We start from the raw sequence: 19,589 nt of genomic DNA, 5'->3' as shown, positions 1-19,589 counted from the left end.
AAGCAGCTTACCAAGGTAGCTTTTGTTGTCAGTGCAGGGGAGTTTATATGATTAAAATTTTCGAAGAAGTGTATTAGGCTTTTTATGTTGGGATAGTTCTAACAATAATTGCATGATACCGTGGGATATTGGTGTTAAATCTTGGAATAAAGTTGATTTGCAGTTATATTTATGGTAATCCATTAACAGTTCAACAACTTTGGCTGAGTAAAATTCAAAGATAAGTGGTCATGTAATCACTACACAGTATCAAAAATCCCACTTTATTAAGAGTTAGGGTTTCCAGGTGTCCAGTTTTTGACCGGAACACCCGGTCAAAAAGGGAACCTGGTGACTCCAGTCAGCACCACTGACTGGGCTGTTAAAAGTCCGGTTGGCATAGGGCTGGCAGGCTCCCTACCCAGGTCTGTGTGGCTCCCGGGAAATAACATATTCTTCTGGTCCCTATGCGTAGGCGCGGTCATGGGGGCTCCATGCACTGCCTCTGCCCTGAACGCTGGCTTTGCAGCTCCCATTGGTCAGGAACTGCGGCCACTGGGAGCTGCACCTGCAAGCAGGGGTTGCGTGCAAAGCCTCCTGGCCATGTCTCTGCCTAGGAACCTGAGGGACATGCCAGCCGATTCCTGGGAGCCGCCTGAGGTAAGCACCCCCCACAGCCTGCACCCCTCACACACTCCTGCACCTCAACCCCCAGCCCAGAGCCCCCTTCTGCACCCCAAACTCCTCATCCTTGGCCCCACCCCAGAGCCTACACCTGCAGCTAGAGCCCTCATTCCCTCCTGCACCGCAACCCCCTGCTCCAGTCCAGAGCCCCCTCACACACTCTGAAACCCTCAGCCCTGGCCTGGAGCCCCTTCTTGTACCACAATTCCCCCATCCCTGGCCCAACCGCAGAGCCTGCATTCCCAGCCAGAGCCCTCACCCACTTTTGCACCCCAACTCCCTGCCTCAGTCCAGAGCCCCCTCCCACACCCTGAACCTCTCATTTCTGGCCCCGCGCTGGAGCCCTCACCCCTCCAGCTCTCCAAGCCACTGGCCCAGCCCAGTGAAAATGAGTGAGTGAGCGTGGAGGGAGGGAGCGACCAGCGATGGAGAGAGAGGCCTCAGAGAAGGGGCAGGGCCTCAGGGCAGGGGTGGGGCAAGGGTGTTCAGTATTCTGTGGTTAGAAAGTTGGCAACCCTATTAAGAGGTGGTGAAACACAAAATGAAACATGACAGTCCAAAATGAGACTTGTGTCCACCTCGGTAGAGCAGCAGGGATTTTAAAGAGGGGGATTATGAATTATTTTACAGAGCACATAAGCAACTGTTTTTAAACAGCAGACTTCTATTAAAAACACACTTTGCTTGGGCTTTGCGGTTTAATGTTACAAAGACCCTCTTTTATTTCTAAAAATGAGCAGTCAACTAATTTACAACAAATCAGTTTCCCAGTAAGATTTAGAGGTCAGAATAGAAAGGATGAAAGCTTTCATCTCACTATATTTAAGTAATTCTTGTGGTTTGGCCCAACTTTCAAATATTGAAGCCTTTTCATAGGTGTAGTACAGATTGTAAGTTTGATTTAAAACTAGGTGTTATGTACCATATTGTTAACAGTCAACTAAATTTCTTATCTTTTGCATTTTAAAAAATAACTTGCTTCTGTTCTATCCTTTTTATTATCCTTAATGTCACACCGTTCTCTTAACTAATCACAATGTATCTTCCTTCATTTTCATGTGTGCTCTCTCTCTCTCTCCATTGCTATACTTCCACCCTATGTTTTTTTCCTATATATCTAAGTAGAATTGCTCAGTATACTTTTCTAACTTGCCAGAAAGAGTGACTTGTACATATTGTCTACAAAACTACATTTTAGAGATTTCAAACTGACATGGCTAATGTTTAGTTTGATTTTACTACAGCAATTAGCTTGCCATTCTGCAAAGTCACAGTGTGACCTATGGCCTCAGTTTTGTATGCATAGTACATAAACCAGTCCTTGCATGCTGCTGTTGCCCATTTATCCCTATATCTTTCTAATATTTACATCAGTTCTTCATTGCACAACCACAAATTCCAGAAGTGATATCAGTCTGTCCCGTATATTGGAGAGTTCCTGACTCAGCCTTGATGACAGTTTAATTTCTCACTGTCAAGACCCTAGAATGCTGTTTATCCTGTCATAATAATTGACTGAAACTCTTTGGTAAGCTTTAATTGACCAGAAGGCTCCTTCCCGCAGCTCGCATTGGCCGGGAACAGCGATCTGCGGCCACTGGGAGCTGCAGGCAGCCGTGCAAATGTAAACAAACAGTCTAGTGGCCTGCTAGTGGATTACCCTGATGGGCCGCGTGCGGGCTACAGGTTGCCCACCACTGGTCTAAACACACAAAACAGAGGGGAAGGAATTATATAACATGCAAGCAAAATGACTGAGTTGATATTTGGCATGCATATTGTTAGTTCCACATATTTTCTTTTTCCTCCATCCCCTTTATCTGCTCCCTGTTGCCATATGGCCATATATATTTTTTTCTGTGTAGTGTTATGGAAAGAACTCTGTACATAGGTGCCATTGTATTAAGAGGAGAAACAGTGGCATCCAGCAAAATTGTTTTTAGACCATTGTGATCTTAACTTGCTCATCTAAATATTCTGGATGGTAAATGAGTAGGGGGATGGTGGGAGGGGGAAAAGCAATTAACCTGGAGTTGCATATCTGAGGGCTTGTCTTCACTATCATGCTTCATTGGCACAGCTGGATGCCATTACTCCATCTCAACAAGAGGTGGAAGCTCTGTCGGCGGGAGAGTGTCTCCCGGCAACATTGCATGGTGTAGACACCACTTTAAGTCTATGTAACTTGTATCACTTGAGGGTGGCTTTTTCACACCTCTGAATGACGTAAGTTACATCAACTTAAGCGATAGTGTCAACAAGCCCTAAATCTTGTCCAAAAACCATGTGTGTTAAATTTGGTTGTCCAAAAAAGGTGGTTGACAACTTTTTGTACCCAAACTGAGTACTTATATTGTGTTCTGGATAGAAAGGTTGATTTAGTGACTAAAGCACTAGATTTGGTATGTAGACTTTTATTCAAGTCCTGACAGTCAACTCTGTCTTTCATCCTTTTGAGGTTGCGAAATTGAAATCCATGCAGTTTATTCTATATGGGCTTTAGGAAGAGATGTTAAAAATGTGTCTGTTCCATGCTGATCTTTAAAAACACACAGTGCCCTGGGCCTCTTCCGAAGACTGGAGGATTTGTCTGAGGTCTGATGTACACCTAAAAATTACGTTGACCTAGTTACGGCATTCAGGAGCATGAAAAACTCACGCATCTGAGAAATGTAGTTAAGCCAACCTAAACCCTAGTATAGGCACATTAGATCGATGGAAGAATTATTCCATTGACCTAGTTGCTGCCTCTCAAGGAGGTGGATTTACTACTGCAACAAAAAAACCCCTTCTGGTGTTGTAGTATTTGCACTACAGTGTTACAATGGCATAGCTGGGGTTCACTACTGGGGTAAGTCGACTTAAGTTATGCTACTCCAGCTATGTGAATAATGTAGCTGGAGTCGACGTAGCTTAGGTCGACTTACCCTGGTGTCTGCGCTGCGTTGATGGGAGACGCTCTCTGATTGATTTCCCTTACTCTTCTCAGAGAGCTGGAGTACTGGGGTCGACTAGAGCAGTGGTCTCCTAACTTTGTGGATCGCGCACCCCCAGGGCCGGCTCTAGGGAAGCAAAAAAAAAAAAAAGAGCAGCTACTGCCGGCGTGCCGCTGAAGATGGAGCGGGGAAGAGCCCAGTTGCCGCTGGCGTGCTGCCCGAAGAATCAGAGGTCCAGGAGCGCTGCTGGCGGTGCTCCTTCGGTGGCGCTCCTCCTGCCGCGCGCCCCCAGGGATGGTCTTGCGCATCCCCTGCGGTGCGCGCACCCCACTTTGGAGACCACTGTACTAGAGAGCGCTCTGCTGTCAATTTAGCAGGTCTTCACTAGACCAGCTAAATCGACAGCTGTTGCATCAACTTCAGCAGCATGGATCTTCCAGGTAGTGAAGACCAGCCCATAGCCTTAGTGTCCTTGGCTAAATGGGCTTTCCTACACCACTGTTGTATGATTTCAGTTAGCTGCCCCAGCAGTGCCCATATTTTAGCAGAGTGGTGTGTTTTGGGAACCTTCAAAAGGCAAGTCACTACATAAACACAAACTGTTGTAGATTCAGTATAGTGAAATAAACACCCCTCCCTATGAGACAAGGTGCTGATTTGACATGGACAAGATTGAAACCTGAGGCTGGACAAGATTGAAACCTGGATGGACAAGATTGAAACCTGAGGCTGATAATGAAATCTGACCTGCCTGAGTATTTCTTGTAAATGATCCCCAAGCTATACTTCAGGGAGACTATATACATATTCAGCTTTGTGCTCCCTGCCTAATGTGTGGTGGTTGGCCTCCTTCCTCAGTTTCCTTGTAGATATCGAAAATGCCAACTTTCATTTCCAGTGTGACTTTGGATGTGCCAATCAGTCAGTGCCCAAGTGCAAGTTGACAGCTTGTGTTATGGGCAATGAATAATTAAACTTCACTTGTGCAGATGGGGTTCTGGCGAACTAAACTGCACGAGACAAGGTGGGTGAGGTAATATATTTTATTGGACCAACTTCTGTTGGTGAAAGACAACCTTTCAAACTACATAGAGCACTAGACTTCCTTAGCCGGCATGCAAAATCAGTACTTTTGTCCTATGGTTACGCTCACTTCTTACAATCATTGGAGAACAGGCATTTAAAATGTACCGCATAAGTTACTGGATGGCCGAATACAAAAACAGAGGAGCACCCTCTGAGTCAATGGATAAATTTAAGTGCATTGTGCATGGAAAAGTGATTCTTGCCACAGGGAACTGAATACTTATATTTCTCACTCTACTGAAAATGTGTCCCTACATATCCTCTCTACAGTTGGCAAGGCAGTAACTTTCAGCTGAGTGCCCCATGTAGCATGTGATCACAGTGAGAATATTGTATATTCTGTACACTTAAATTAGACATGGCGCACAACTCCACATGGAAGCAACACAGCACGCTATTGTGAGTGGTAATAGCGATAACCCCGGAAGTTAACCACATCCCCAGGGCTTGAATTGCTATCTTAAATTATATAATTTGTATTGGAGTAGCACCGAGGAGCCCCAGTGAGGGACCAGGACTCCATTCTGCTAGTTGTACAACTGCAATTCTATAAACTGACTTTCAAATTTTACACTGTACTGTTTATGCAGCAATTGCTCTTAGTTTCTGTTCTTGCCGTCAAAATTCTCTGCGACAGGTATCTTTTGAGAACTTGTATTAAAACAGCTTTTATAACTGCCTCTTTCCTCTAGGTTTAAATAACTGTTTAAAATAAGCGAGACCCTGACTGCTTCAGGAGAGTATGTGTATGCTGCAATTAAACAGCCATATCTGGCCCATGTCAGCTGCTTCAGGCCTGCAGGGTTTGGGCAGTGGATTGTAAAATTGCAGTGTAGACGTTCGGGGTGGGACCCTCCCTCCTCATAGGCTCTCGGAGCTTGGGCTCCAGCCTGAGCTCGAACGTCTGCAGTGCAGTTTTATAGCCCTGCAGCCCAAGTCCCACAAGACTGACTCAGTTGACATGTGCCAGCTGCGAGTGGTCTAACTGCAGTGTAATCATACCTTTATGGGATGTCTACACTGTGATTTTAAAAAACCTGCAGCATTGAGTTTGAGAGCTTAGATTAGCTGACTGTGGCTGCTGGGCTAAAAATAGCAGTGTAGACATTTGGACTGCAGCCCAGACTGAGACTCTCCACCCTTGCAAGGGCCAAAAATCAGGGTTCTAGCTTGAGCCTAAATATCTACGCTGCAAGTTTATAGCCCTGCAGCTTGAGGCCAAGTCAGCTGACACAGGCCAGCCGCAGGTGTTCTATTGCAGTGTAGATATACTCCCACCCCCAGGGTTTCTGAGACCTTGGATCAGCATGATTTGTGTGTAGACAGAAGAGGGGTTAGGCTTGATCCAGAGTTCAAATCCTGGCTTACATTGTAGCGTAGATAGAATAATCAATTCACTGAGGCTCAAAATAAACTAAAGCTATAACAATTCTCCCAGCAATTACTTGAATAATTTCGTAAATGTTTGAATTTACTTTGCAGATTGTCATCTTGCAAAGCTAGAACGGTTTTCAGACACAGGATCCGAGACAGCTTTTGGAGTTGTGCTACTCTGCTTTACATTTTATAAATGATATTCAAAACATACTTGATCTTATCCTTAAAATCCTAAACTAATCTAGATAGGTACCCCTTCGGTTAGCTAAACCGAATAGCAAAATTTTACATTGTGAGAACACATCCTCTCTGCTTCAGCTTCCCCTGCCCCCTGACACTTCAGTAGGACAGTATGTCCCGGACAGTCTCTGATATCCGGTATCTTTTTCCTCCCTACCATCCCCTTTGCATCCCTGGTGTCCCTCAGTTATACCTCTCAAGTTTCCTTTATCATTCCATCGTTCCTCATGACCTCCCCTAGAAAGATATTCACACAAGTCCCTTCAGAGATGGATAAGACAATCTCATATGTAATGTCCATATTTATGAGTCTGAAATTTATTCAGAATTAGTCTTTGCTTGTACAAACAAACTTTGGTTCCTGTTTTTCCTGTATTACTATTTAATTTATACCAGTGTTCCAGCCACCTCTGTCTTCGCATTTTATTGCAAAATAAGCATGCCTACTCTAAGGATTGTTTGCTATTTGTTTAACCTAATAGACATTATTTTTCATTTTTATTTCCTGTTTTGGGGAAATCAGCCTGAATCCAGCTCTAGTGACAAAGCTCTTATTTTCCTATGATTTGTAGCTTTATAAATGTGGATTGGCAGTTTAACATTCCTCTGTCAAGGGGGTAAAAGTAATTTAGAATGTTACAGCAGTGCCCTTTAATCTTAAGTTCTGAACATCTCCTGATGACGCTCTCGGTAGCGCACTCACCTTTGGGCCACAATGTTATGGCTTCATCAGGACTAATGCTGTACTTCAGTTTTGGAAAATAGAGGTGTGTTGCTATTGGTACTATGGCTTCAGTCAGATGATAAACAGCGATGTTTCTTGCAATTTCTGGGAACTAAACATTTCCTGGTTTTGCTTTAAGATTAATTCTCCCACACTGCTTTGACAAGTTCACTGTAGGCTCTTTGGCCTTGTCTTTATTAGCTTTTTCTCATAAAATGTCCCACCAGTGGGACAAGGCAAGCTGACTTGGAAAAACGTGATTTAAGTTTTTGAGATTTTACGGCCCTAACTCTGCAAAGTTATTTCTGAAGAACTTGGAAACCAGAAATATACACAATTTAAACACATTAACGATGTTATAATAGACATCTGAAACACATCTTGTGATTTTTATTTCACTACTTTGAACTGAGTATGTATAAACTGGGAAAGAACTCTGAGATTGTATAGTTGGACTGGGGCATTTGGTTTCCTATGCAATGCAACAGGTATGTCAGATGCTTCAGTATAAAGAAGTGGTACTATGTAAAACCAATAGCTCTGTGTAACAGCCTGTAGCTTCTGGAATTCTAACGTTTTCATGAAACACTTTTTTTTGTTCATGCTCTGCTTTTTTTAAATCTCTGGTGTAAACAAAATGTGATTTCTCTTAGTATTCAATAAAACTGAGTGTGTGTGTTATTATGCTGATATTCCTAATACTTACACATCTTTCAATAGATTTTTCTCTGTCTTGATATGCTAGAGCAGCTTGACTAGAGCAGTGAAACTTTATGGAACCACCACTTCATTTTGTTCAATGCAGCTTGATGTGAATACATTTTGTACAGAAAGTGATTTTGCTTACCACTTATATCCTCTGAGTGGTCATTTTTAAGAGTAGCAGCTGTGTTAGTCTGTATTCGCAAAAAGAAAAGGAGTACCTGTGGCACCTTAGAGACTAACAAATTTATTTGAGCATAAGCTTTCGTGAGCTACAGCTCACTTCACCTTAAGTGATCACTTTGGTTATGATGTGTATGGTAACACCCATTGTTTCATGTTCTCTCTATATATAAATCTCCCCACTGTATTTTCCACTGAATGCATCCAATGAAGTGAGCTGTTGCTCACGAAAGCTTATGCTCAAATAAATTTGTTAGTCTCTAAGGTGCCACAAGTACTCCTTTTCTTTTTGAGTGGTCATTGTATGTAATTTGCTCTACCGGTATGAGATGAACCGGAGTTCCTGAAGTGCCTTATTTTCAGCAGCTAGGATCTTTGATACTTAAAACAGTTTTTTGCTAATCTGTTTTATGTGAATGTTGAGCGTGGCTGTAAGTAGTAATTACTGTTTCAAAGTAACAGCTATTCATGGTGCAGTGTATGCAAAGACATTTGCTGAAAGCTAAATCTTCATAATCAGTGATTCTCTTAGTATTGATATAGAGAGTTTGCTTTTCTTGTAACTTTCTTTATTTTGTGTAGGAGTAGTAATGAAATATATGTTCAGCCAGTCCTGATGCAATCAAATTTTGAAGAGCACATCAGATTATGGTAGTAAGTAATATAGGGGCAGGGAGCGATATCTTGTTAGCTGTCGGTACAGCGCCTAGCTCAGTGGTCTACTATGACTAGGTGTGTTATATGGTAATACTACTAATTATAGTAACTTGTGTCCTAGCCCAGGTCAGACATAATCATTGCTGATCTTTCTCCTCTTTCCTGCTCCTGCTATCCTGTGGCCAGCTCATTGCTGGGATTGTGAGATCAGAGGTAAACCACCACTTGCATCCTTTTCCCTCCTTCTACCTACTGTCCCTACCCAGTTCTTTACCTGCTGACCTTCCACCTTCATCCTTACCTCCCCGCTTGTTGCGGTTTTCCCCTCCTTTTTGCAGTGTGACTGTGAACCACGTAAGTAAGCCATTCATCTCCTCTCCTCCCCTCCCCATGAACAGATCAGTGTGGAGATTTACTATGTTACTGGATTTTTGGGAGGTTCCAAATATGGACTGTATCTAAAAAAACAGTACTTTATTGCATATTTGCTGGTTGCTGACTTTCAGATTCCAGTAAAATTACAGGAATTGGAGATTAAGGGGAAAACCGATTAGGATTGTCTTTTCCATCCTCTGCAGAGCTCCAACTAGGATAGGTCTGATATATAACTTGATTTTAGCTGAAAGGCCACATGTATGAAACACGGAAGAAACACATCTTTCACCAGAAATTAACTGCACGATAGGAAATCATAAATGAGTATCAGGTAGCTGACTTATTAAAAAGTGATTTAATAGAATACATTTTTATATAGTTTGTGGGCATTAATATGGAACATGAAATAGTATTGTGATTATCCAAACGAAGGCAATATGACTGCTTCAGTGGTTCAACATAATATTAAAAATTTATAAATCAATTACATTAAATATTACAGGAAGAAAACTGAAGAGTATTGGAGTAAACAAGATTTTAAAATGTACTTTAAGTAGAAGGGAAGTCAGGAAGCTAGTGTGCATGTGTTAAGCTGTTTGTTCCTCCCCAACTATGTGAGTAAATATTTTAAAATGTTGTCCTGCTAACCTGGATATTGAGAACTGACTTCAATGAAACTAGGTTTAAAACTTACTAAACCAACATGGTTAATCTTTAAATTCTACAAAATTTATTTTGATGATTTTCTTTTAACTTTTTCACATAAAGCAAGCTCTCTCTACCAATATAGTTATCTGATTTGTAAGAACTAATTTACACACATCCATATTTGCCATATTTCCTGTATTGAAATTAACAAGATAGATCAAGGTCTAGGATCTAAATATCTAGTATTTCACTTAAAAAGCATGGTTTTGCCCAAGTTTCTTTCAACAGTGTACGTGAAATTCTGATTTTACCAGAGTTTAGAATTGGTCTAAGGAAAAAACCTGACTGCTGTCTTTTGTGTGATCACCCCCAAATTAAGTGTTTTTGTTTTTTAAAATGTACAAGTTCTCTCCTGCTGTTTAGTCATGGGCCTATACAGTACTTCTGAGGTAACCTGTTCTCGGAGACTGATATAAACTCATAGCTGTTTTGTCTAAACTTGCAGCATTTGTGACTTCTGTGTATGTAGTCACTGTTTCCAGCTTTGGGCTCTTTCTCTTCGCAAGCAAAGGAGTTTGCATCTCTTGAATGTCAAAGTAGTAACATTTTATTCTGGTTCTCTTCATGAACGCTTATTATTTTTTAAAGTTTTTCTTTCAGTGGATGTGATTAAGTCAATTATTATGTTCTTGGCCCTCAGTAGACTTGGCAGTTGCCTCTTACACCAGTTAGTTTCTCCTTCTCTAGAAGACTGGGTTTTATGTAGCAACTTTACATGTAACTCCTTCCCATGAAGTCTATCAACAAAAAATGGAAAGAGCTACTACACTTATAACTCCCATGTTTCCTAGATGAGAAAATCCAATACGATGTTTAGCTCAAGAGATCAATTTGTTCTAAAGTCGTGATAAAGAAGTCCTGTGTACAGTTGCTCAGATGTCTTGAAGGCAGTGATATTGCTCATGTGATACATGTAGTGAAAACAGTGAAATGTAATATAATATATACACTTATAGTGTGTGTGTATTATACATATATAAACAAACAGGATTTCTGTCTTACATATGAGAGAAATCCTTTTTACTTCCTTCTCTCCTCCTTACTTTTTTCTAACACCCCTTCACTTTTTGAAAATGCTGCACAAGTATGTGTGATGGGTTCTTATCTCCCCCCCCCCCCCGAGCCTGCGTGACCCACCAGCCTGGGTTCCCTTTACACTGTATTGCTGAGGCAAGCCAGCCAAACCCTCCCTCCCTCCCTCAGCCTTCAGACTGCTCTTAACCAGCACACATACAGGTAGGAACAGCTATACACACAGATGCTGAGATCAGCCCTGCATGGGAAGGCTCAGCTAAGGAACTGCCCGGTACTCAAGTGCACACTCCCCTCTGGAGTGTAAACCCAAAATTATACCGTCTTGTGCTGCACAGAGAACTGTACAGTGTAAGCTTATGATATTTGCCCCCCTCCCTCCAATGTGGAGAGGGGTATACACCACTTTCTGCCCCCAGGTAGGATTTATACACAAAATAATTTTAGACCAAACAAAAGCAAATTTATTAACTACAAAAGATAGATTTTAAATAAGGGATAGCAAACAGAAGAAGATTGCGTATTTGTTTTATTTGCTAGGTAATCTAAGTTTAATATACTAACGAAACTGGTTATAAGTAACAAATTCTCACCCTAACTTTTTTTTAGGTAGATTGCAGAGATTCTTGAAGACAAGCTGCACTTGCTTGAGGCTTTAAAACTCCAGATATTCCTTTCACGGGCCAGACCCCCTCGAGTCTGGGCTCAGCCCTTCTTCCCCCCCCCCCAAAAAAAAAACCCCACAAAACCTCAGTCTCTGTTTCTCAGGTGTTTCCAGCAGTCTTCTTTCTTGGCCGGGGAGTTAATGATGGATGAGCCATGATGATGTTACTCCCCTGTCTTGAATAGATTTTGGATATGGTGGGAATCCTATGTTTCCCAGTGTGGTTCCCACCCCCATTAGTGGAAAAATACTTGTATTTTCATGGAGTCCATTACCAGGTGACTTGGTCACATGACCCTGCAGCCAAAACTCAGAGGCTGTTTGTAGCATCCCCAGGAAGACTTCTCAGTGGGTGATTAGCATCTTCTAAGAACTATCGTTTTCCCTAATGGCCCTTCCCAACCACCATCCATTCTGTCTAGTGGGCATTCCCCAGATGTAAACACATTTATAATAGATGCCTAGACAATATTCCTAACTTCAGATACCAAAATGATACATGCATACAAATAGGATAACCATATTCAGTAAATAATAACCTTTCCAATGATATCTCACATGCCTTATCTAGTATAAAATACATCACAGTTATGCTATAATATCATATAACAATATCTCTATGAAGAATATGGTGGCATAATGCCACAGTATGCATTGCCCCTTTAATGCTTTTCAGACCCTCAGGACTTACCAGATAGTAATACCAGTAGGTGCTATAAAGTGCAGATGATTTAATCATGCACATTGTCAAACATTGCGTCTGGTGAGAAAATACAACATGAGTGAGCAGCACAAGTACTACCCTCAGCCACTGGGGTAGCTGAATAGGGAAGGGTGTGTCTGCAGTTTCTTTTCCTGTTTCATCAGCAATGGTAGAAGGTTACCATTAGCAGTTCCACAGTGGACCAGTCTAAGTGTGCTTATGGTGGTGGGGGAATAGTTTAGCTACTTAATTTATTTAAAGTCTGCATTTAGTGGTATTCTAGTCAGATTTCATTCCTCAAGTGAAATTTGAAATGGAAGGCTCTAACTAAAGTACTGACAATAGTCTTTGTTAATACAACAGGTATGTAGTTTAATGTAAGCTTTCTCTCCTTCATTCTCCAGTCCAGTAGTGATACTGTAGTATACTGATAACAACATGGCACAAATTGTATTTAGTTTTGTTATTGTAGTTGAGGCACCAGTATATCATTCTTGTGGTCTGCTCCACCCTACTGGTTATGGGGGCCAGAATCTCCATAAAATATATGGGGAGCACCTGTACAACTCAAACCTTGCTTTGGAACCTGAAGGACATCTTGGAACTGGAAAACTGTTCATGATTTGTATGGGCTTAAGCAGAGTTAGCTGATCTGCATCTACATCCTCACTACACTAAATTTTATAATAGTAATACAGTAACAGCTGCACATATGATATACACTTACAAGTATACAAATAAGGAACAGGGGCAAGGAGACATACCTCTGTTCTGGGGAGGAATGCTGGGAGAGTAAAAAGTGGAGGTTTTTTTTTTGTTTTTTAAAGGGAGATTAAAAACCTGAGGTTTAGACTAATCCTACTAAATGCCGCTGTCCCTGATCCTTCTGATTGATGACTGAAGCCTATGAACACTAACAAGTATGGAGTGTTTGAGACTGGTAGTAACTAAAAGACCAAATGCACATACTTTTAAAGTTATCTGGCATCATGATCCATTTTACTCTCCATAACAAGATATACCCATACAACGGTACTAAGAATTATCTTACTGAACATAACCATTATGCTCAGTGCAATGCAGAGCCTTTTTGGAAGATCTAGTCCTTGCCCCCAAAGAACTTACCGTCTAGAAACTTACTCTAAAAACTTAATCTGTTTTACTTTCTTCGCTATTTCAAGTTTTTATAAATCAAGTTAGAAGTGTATAAAGATTCATCTGACACCGAGTGCTGTCTGCTACATGATGAAGTGTAAGAAAGGACTTACCCGTGAAAACTTTCTGTGCAGGAGAAGAATGATAGGAATTATAGGGACTGTACAGATACGTAAATTACATGTGATGTTCTACTGTAACTAGGAAGCCTATGAGCTATATTATTCCATTCTGTTATCTTTGTGCTGTGGGAGAGGATCAGATTTAGATGGATTCTTATCTGTCTTTCAGTGCATTTTAGCAGGTGAGAACAGAATGATATAGCACCATGTCACCAGACAGTGCTGCAGACCACTAGTAGTCCACAGACTACAGTTTGAGAACCACAATGTTAGGGGGTTTATCTAGCTGCAGTGACAATATTTGTTAAATGAGCAATGTATGAACAAAAATATCGATAGCAATAATAATCACCGTAAGTGTGTGGAGTGCTCAAGTTAGTTACTGAGGGTCTGGCTAGACAGCTCATGGAAGGGAACCTCCCAGCCCAGGTCTAGTTTTTAGTAGTCTTGCTCTTCTGTCTCTGATCTGTTTTAAAGAAAAGTGGTCACCCTTAACTAAGCCCAAGTTTTAATTACATGAAGCATGAAACTTTAGACTGGTGTGGCCAAACTGCAGCTCATGAGCCGCATGTGGCTCTTTTACAGACATTGTGGCTCATGAGCCTGTAGCCCATTGGGGGGAGTGGCTCCTCCCCCTCCGGGTCTGTGGGTGGCCAATCCGCCCCACTACAGCTCCGGGGGTCGCTTGACGTGGAGAATCAGCGGGCAATGAGAGACGTGACCTCAGGCCTCTGATCAGGGCCAAACAACAAACAGTTACAGAGCCCTAGCCCCCGGTTGGGGCTGGGCAGTCTGAGAGCTCAGGCCTGCAATCAGGCTGAGCAGCAAACAGTCGGGCCCCCTAGCTCTGGCGGAGGGCTGACAAGTGCAGGCTTCTTGCCAAGGAGAGGGGGAGATGGCCACCCACTCCACTGCGTCCCGGCCCAGGGCCCTAGCAGTGGCAGAGAGGTCTGCCACTGGGTCAGTGGGGATCCTGACCGCAACACGCTGACTCACTCGCTGTCAGCGTTGCAGCCAGACAGTGGTCGGCTACCCCTGGGCCACCTCCCAACTCCCCCTCGGGTGTACATGGCTCTGTAGAGGTCATTCTGGTCTTCAGGGAAGAGAGCCTCTGTCAGCGCTTGCAGCTCCTCCGTGCTTAGGTCTGTAAATGGCCCTGGCGGTCCAGGCCAGTCCTCAGCTCCCTCAGGGTCTGCCACAGCCTCCCAGCTTGGGGGCTCACAGGAGGCATCTGGCTCCTCCGGCGGCTGCCTCTCAACTGAGTTCTCCAGCACGCCTTTTGTACTTCTGGTCCCGCCCACTGACTTCCGGCGGGAGGGTTGAACATGTCGTGGCTCCGCCCACCAGGGTTCAATGAGGGGCTCCTTCCCCTCCAGGTCTGTGGGTGGCTAATCTGCCCCACTACAGAGCCACATGTGGCTCTTTTACAGACACTGTGGCTTGTGGAGCCCCCCACTCCGCTCCCCCCACTCTCCACCTACCAGACTTGGGGCGGGGAGAGCTCAGGACCTCTGCCTTGCAGCAGGGTGGTGGGGTAGGGGCTTCTGCCCACGGGGGTCTCGGGGCTTCAGTCCCATGGGGCGCACCTGCTGCGGCTTGGGGCTTCACCAGGAGTGGGGCTGAAGCCCTGAGACCTGGCAGATGCCTCCCACAGTCCTGAAGCTCAGACACCACCCAGCAGGTGCACCCTGGCTCTCAAACTTCTGAAGATTGTTGTATGTGGCTCAGAGGGTCAGTAAATTTGGCCACCCTTGCTTTAGATAGTTGAGCTGGTTCCGAGTAAGACAATTAGTACCCTTTTTAGATGTTTAGTTCTTTGCAATGAAAAAACATTTTCTTTAAAATTGATACAGTAGAACCTGAGTTATGAACATCTTGGGAATGGAAGTTGTTTGTAACTCTGAACAAAATGTTATGGTTCATTCAAAAGTTTACAGTTGAACATTGACTTAATACAGCTTTGAAACTTTACTATGCAGAAGAAAAATGCTGCTTTCCCTTTATTTTTGTTAGTAGTTTGTTTAACATGGTACTGTACCATATTTGCCTTTTTTGGTCTCTGCTGCTGCCTGGTTGTATATTTCTAGTTCCAAATGAAGTGTGTGGTTGACTGGTCAATTCGTAACTCTGGTGTTCGTAACTCTGAGGTTGTACTGTATACAAAAAGTCAGACGGCTTTCTCATGATAAAAATGTTGGAGACTTTATATATCTGAACTTGTGAGTTTTCCTCTGCTGCTTTAGTATCTACACAAAGTTTCCATGCATTCTAGAGCACTGGTAGTACTCCTATGTTAAATTGCCTGTATAAAATTGGCTAACTGGTGAAAAAAGCATTGACTTTATTCTCTGGTTTCAAAGCACCTGCTGTTAGTGGTAAAATTATTAGTATATACTGACATGCCCTTGCTTGGAAAATGAGTAGGATTGCTGAAATAGGCCTTTGGTCTCATGTTTACTATATTGCCTTGATCACTTCAAACCCATTCTGATATATCCACTGTTCATTTTATTTATAGTTTGACTATGCCTGTGATGAGGAAAACTTAGGAACATGGATTTGTCTTCCATACAGTCAAGATCTGCTATACACTAAATGTCCATAGGTCTAAACCTATTGAATCATTCTTACTCGAATTCAACTGTCAAGCCTTGACAAGCTTCCAGTGTGCAACAGTATCACCTTTTGGGTGGTGTATATTGTATACATTTTGAATGGACCATTGCAATGATTAGGCAATTGGTGATCCTGAAATTTGTTTATGCTAAATTTGTTTTTTGTTAGCTCATCCTGTTATACCAATAAAATAAAAACCAGCAGGATCTTATTAAAGGGGAAAAGGCAAAATACCACATTTATTGTGAATACAGAAAGAATCATAGTAATCAGTTAGTTATAGCTATAACATTCCATTCAATCTCATGTTTATTTACACAATCATTCATACAAACACACACACACAGGTTCTGCAAGGTTGTTATCATAGTTACCAGCCTTAGAGTTGCTCATGCCAAGCCACTGGCCAGGTGGCCTGGACATGAGGAGGGAGCTGGGCCTTGTCAGATGCTCATCTGATGCTCCTGGAAGTTGGTTTGCAGAATCAGACCCCAAAGTTCTCACTTTCTAGAGTCCATTTTTATAGGAATTTGTTCCTATGCCAGTCTATGGGAATTGCTTCATCATGCTGTTGCTGAATCAATCAGCAGATAGCACATTCCTGATGGCTCCGTGCTGCTAGATGTTATCTTGTTCTTTGGTTCTCCCATTCTTGAGGCTGTTGGGTGGATTCCAGTCTGCCCTCCGGGAGGGGGTCCTCTGGTTATTTCCACTTGATGCCTTCTTCAGCCGATGGACACTGGATTCTTAGGCTGGCACCTCCCTGATCAGTTATTATCCACATCAAGCATCCATCCACAGACATCCTCTATCTCTATTTTAATCACAATTGTTAATACAACAAAAGGGCGGGGAGTCTCTGGGTACTGTTTCTATTGTTACAGAGTATTGCTTTGAGTCTCTCTCTGTGCGAATTGCTTTGAGAACAGACTCTGTCTTAGAATGTACTAACGCAATTAGCAGCTTGCAAATTTCACACATAGAGGGAGAGAAACAGTACCAAAAACCAACAGACCTCTTAATTAGTAATACCCTGGAATTTAAACTATGGGGAATCAAACTCACTTGTGATTTTAATACAGAACTTCTTTAATATGATCCAACAATCCTTCCATCTCCAGTTATGTCTGTTTGTTTCATATTTGTGCCCTGTCACAAACCCAGATTTTTATGCTCCTGGGGGCACAGATTAACTCTGTTACTTGCTTGCATAATGCCTTGCACAAGGGGCATTTTGTTGAGTGGGGTCTCTAGGTGCTATATTAGTACAAACAGTAATGGCCTGTAAACGTCTTAAATATTAATTCATAACATCTCCTTAGATTCGGAAGGTTGGATTCACATTACTTTAGACTCCTAATGAAAGGGCAGTCTCCCTACACTGATATACTTGTGAAAACTAAGCTGTAGAAGAAAGATGTTGTTCAGAAATTTCTACCATTGAAAATTTGTAAGGCAATATTTGAAGACCTGTGACCATGAGGGGAAAACATTTGAGCATTTGCCAGATGTTTAAGAAGCTGAAGTTAAAAGATAAATTTGACCGACTCTGCTATAAGAGTATTTTTCCTTTCTTCTCTAGCTGAATAAATTGTACAGTGAGAGCATTTTATGAACCAAGCTTAAGCAATCTGATATCTGCCTAACAATTCTGTGGTATTTTGTACTTTACAGTCAGCTTGGCATTCTTTAAGGTAATGGCACATTGATATGATCTATTTGAAACTGACAGTGTAGTATTGACTAACCTTGAACTATATACTATGGTCAGTTTTGGGGGTTTTGATTGAGGGTGAAGAAGACAAAGTGATTGTATTAAATTCATGTGTTACAGTCTGGATTCCAATAGCAAACAGAAAAGGAGTACTTGTGGCACCTTAGACTAACCAATTTATTTGAGCATAAGCTTTCGTGAGATCGATCTTCTACATTTTCCACAGTATGCATCCGATGAAGTGAGCTGTAGTTCACAAAAGCTCATGCTCAAATAAATTGGTTAGTCTCTAAGGTGCTACAAGTACTCCTTTTCTTTTTGCGAATACAGACTAACACGGCTGTTACTCTGAAACCGATTCCAATAGCTTAATCTAAGACTTGGGTCACTTGAGAACTGCTAAGGCAACTCATCACAAAAGTTCATGATAGAGAAGGCCACCTGAGCTTTTTAGCTTGCAAGACAAATGTTCCTTGTTAATAAGGAGAGAAATACAAATAAAAGACAGGGTAACTTGCAAAGCAACCCTTACCAAATTGACTACCACATACGATCTAAATTGTATGAAACAATATTCTAAAAATGCAAACATCTTGTTGGAGTTGAGGTATGGAGGAATGTATCTGTTCAAATGCTAGTCTTGACCAAAATGGTAACTTCTGAAAATGAAAATCTAAATATGAATTTATAATGTAACAGATTCCTAAATTCAGAGAAATACCTGAAATTTTTTGTAGTTGCTGTTCATGATTAAATGTTGTGAAGTAAGCAGCAATATTTCCCTTCTTTAGTCTTCAGTTTATACTTTCAGAGTTTGAGTAGTGTCATGAGTACAAGCTTCAAAAAGTGTGCTTTCAGGGTGTAGGCTAGGAATTAATATAGTCTCTCTGAAAGTGATAAATTACTGAATGCTCCACAGGAAAGTAAAAAACTGTTTGCTTATGAAAATGTACACCCTGCTGCACATTCATTTAAGATGGCTCAGTCCTGCACAGTCTTTACCACCAAAGTCAATGGAAGACACTCTTTCTTCTGCAATTTTTGTTTTTAACCAGGGTCTTGAAATTTGGTGGTGGTTTTATTTTTTAAAGACACTGATTTCCATGAAACAATTGTAGAGAATTTGACCCAAAGATCCTTTTTTTCTAAAGCAGACTTTTGTGCCTGGAATAGATGATGCCAAAGCAGTAGGAACCTTTGTATTTTAAAATGCAACGTTGAAAATCGTCTGAGTTCATTAGATAATTGGCTGTGTATGTGAATTTCAGGTTTACAGAAGAGGAAAATGGCTCAAGAAACTAACCATAGCCAAGTGCCTATGCTTTGTTCCACTGGATGCGGATTTTATGGAAATCCTCGTACAAATGGAATGTGTTCAATTTGCTATAAAGAACACCTTCAAAGGCAGAATAGTAGTAATGGTAGAATTAGCCCTCCTGGTAAGTATTAGATTAATATCTAACATCTTGATTCCAATTTGAGCAAACCTTGTGTGCTACATTTACATTTAGATGTCCCTGCCTCATCCATTTTTTGAAGTGGGGATTTGATTGATTTTTTTCAGCAGCCGATGATGATAAAGAATGAGAGAGAGGGCAATCCACTGTACTGCTGCCAAAAAGTCTCTACTGTTTTACAGAATCTTTGAATCCGCTTTAAAATGAAATAAACATACTGTGGATAATCTTTTTATAAGTGTAATTGTAGTTTATATTTTTGTGCCTTGCATTTATTTCTGGCAAGATATAATAAGCACTAGGTGTCTAATATCACTATAAAAATGCTAGAAATTCTTTTCAGAGAAGATTATCAGGAATTACTGACTCTACAGAGAACAACCTGTCTTGGGCAGATGAAAAATATTTAGAACAAAATCTAAATTCTGGAAGTAATTGGTGCAGTATTAAGATTGACACTTCAAACACAACTCAG

At 41.7% G+C, this 19,589-nt stretch overlaps 1 protein-coding gene across 4 annotated transcripts in view; it reads left to right on the top strand.

The window, feature by feature from the left end:
• The window catches only part of ZFAND6 (zinc finger AN1-type containing 6), a 48,819-nt gene that overhangs the window by 13,869 nt on the left and 15,361 nt on the right, over positions 1-19,589 (top strand). For all 4 annotated transcript variants that reach the window (XM_073304119.2, XM_073304117.1, XM_073304116.2 and 1 more), the window contains exon 2: positions 18,926-19,096. In XM_073304119.2, coding sequence (XP_073160220.1) covers positions 18,943-19,096 — 154 coding nt within the window. In that variant the 5' untranslated portion in view covers positions 18,926-18,942. The remainder of the gene's footprint in view (positions 1-18,925; positions 19,097-19,589) is intronic.

This window comes from Lepidochelys kempii, chromosome 10 (assembly GCF_965140285.1).
Source record: "Lepidochelys kempii isolate rLepKem1 chromosome 10, rLepKem1.hap1, whole genome shotgun sequence".
Classification (NCBI taxonomy): Eukaryota; Metazoa; Chordata; order Testudines; family Cheloniidae; genus Lepidochelys; species Lepidochelys kempii.
Note: the sequence above shows the minus strand (reverse complement) of the source record. Positions and strands in the feature narration are given on the sequence as shown.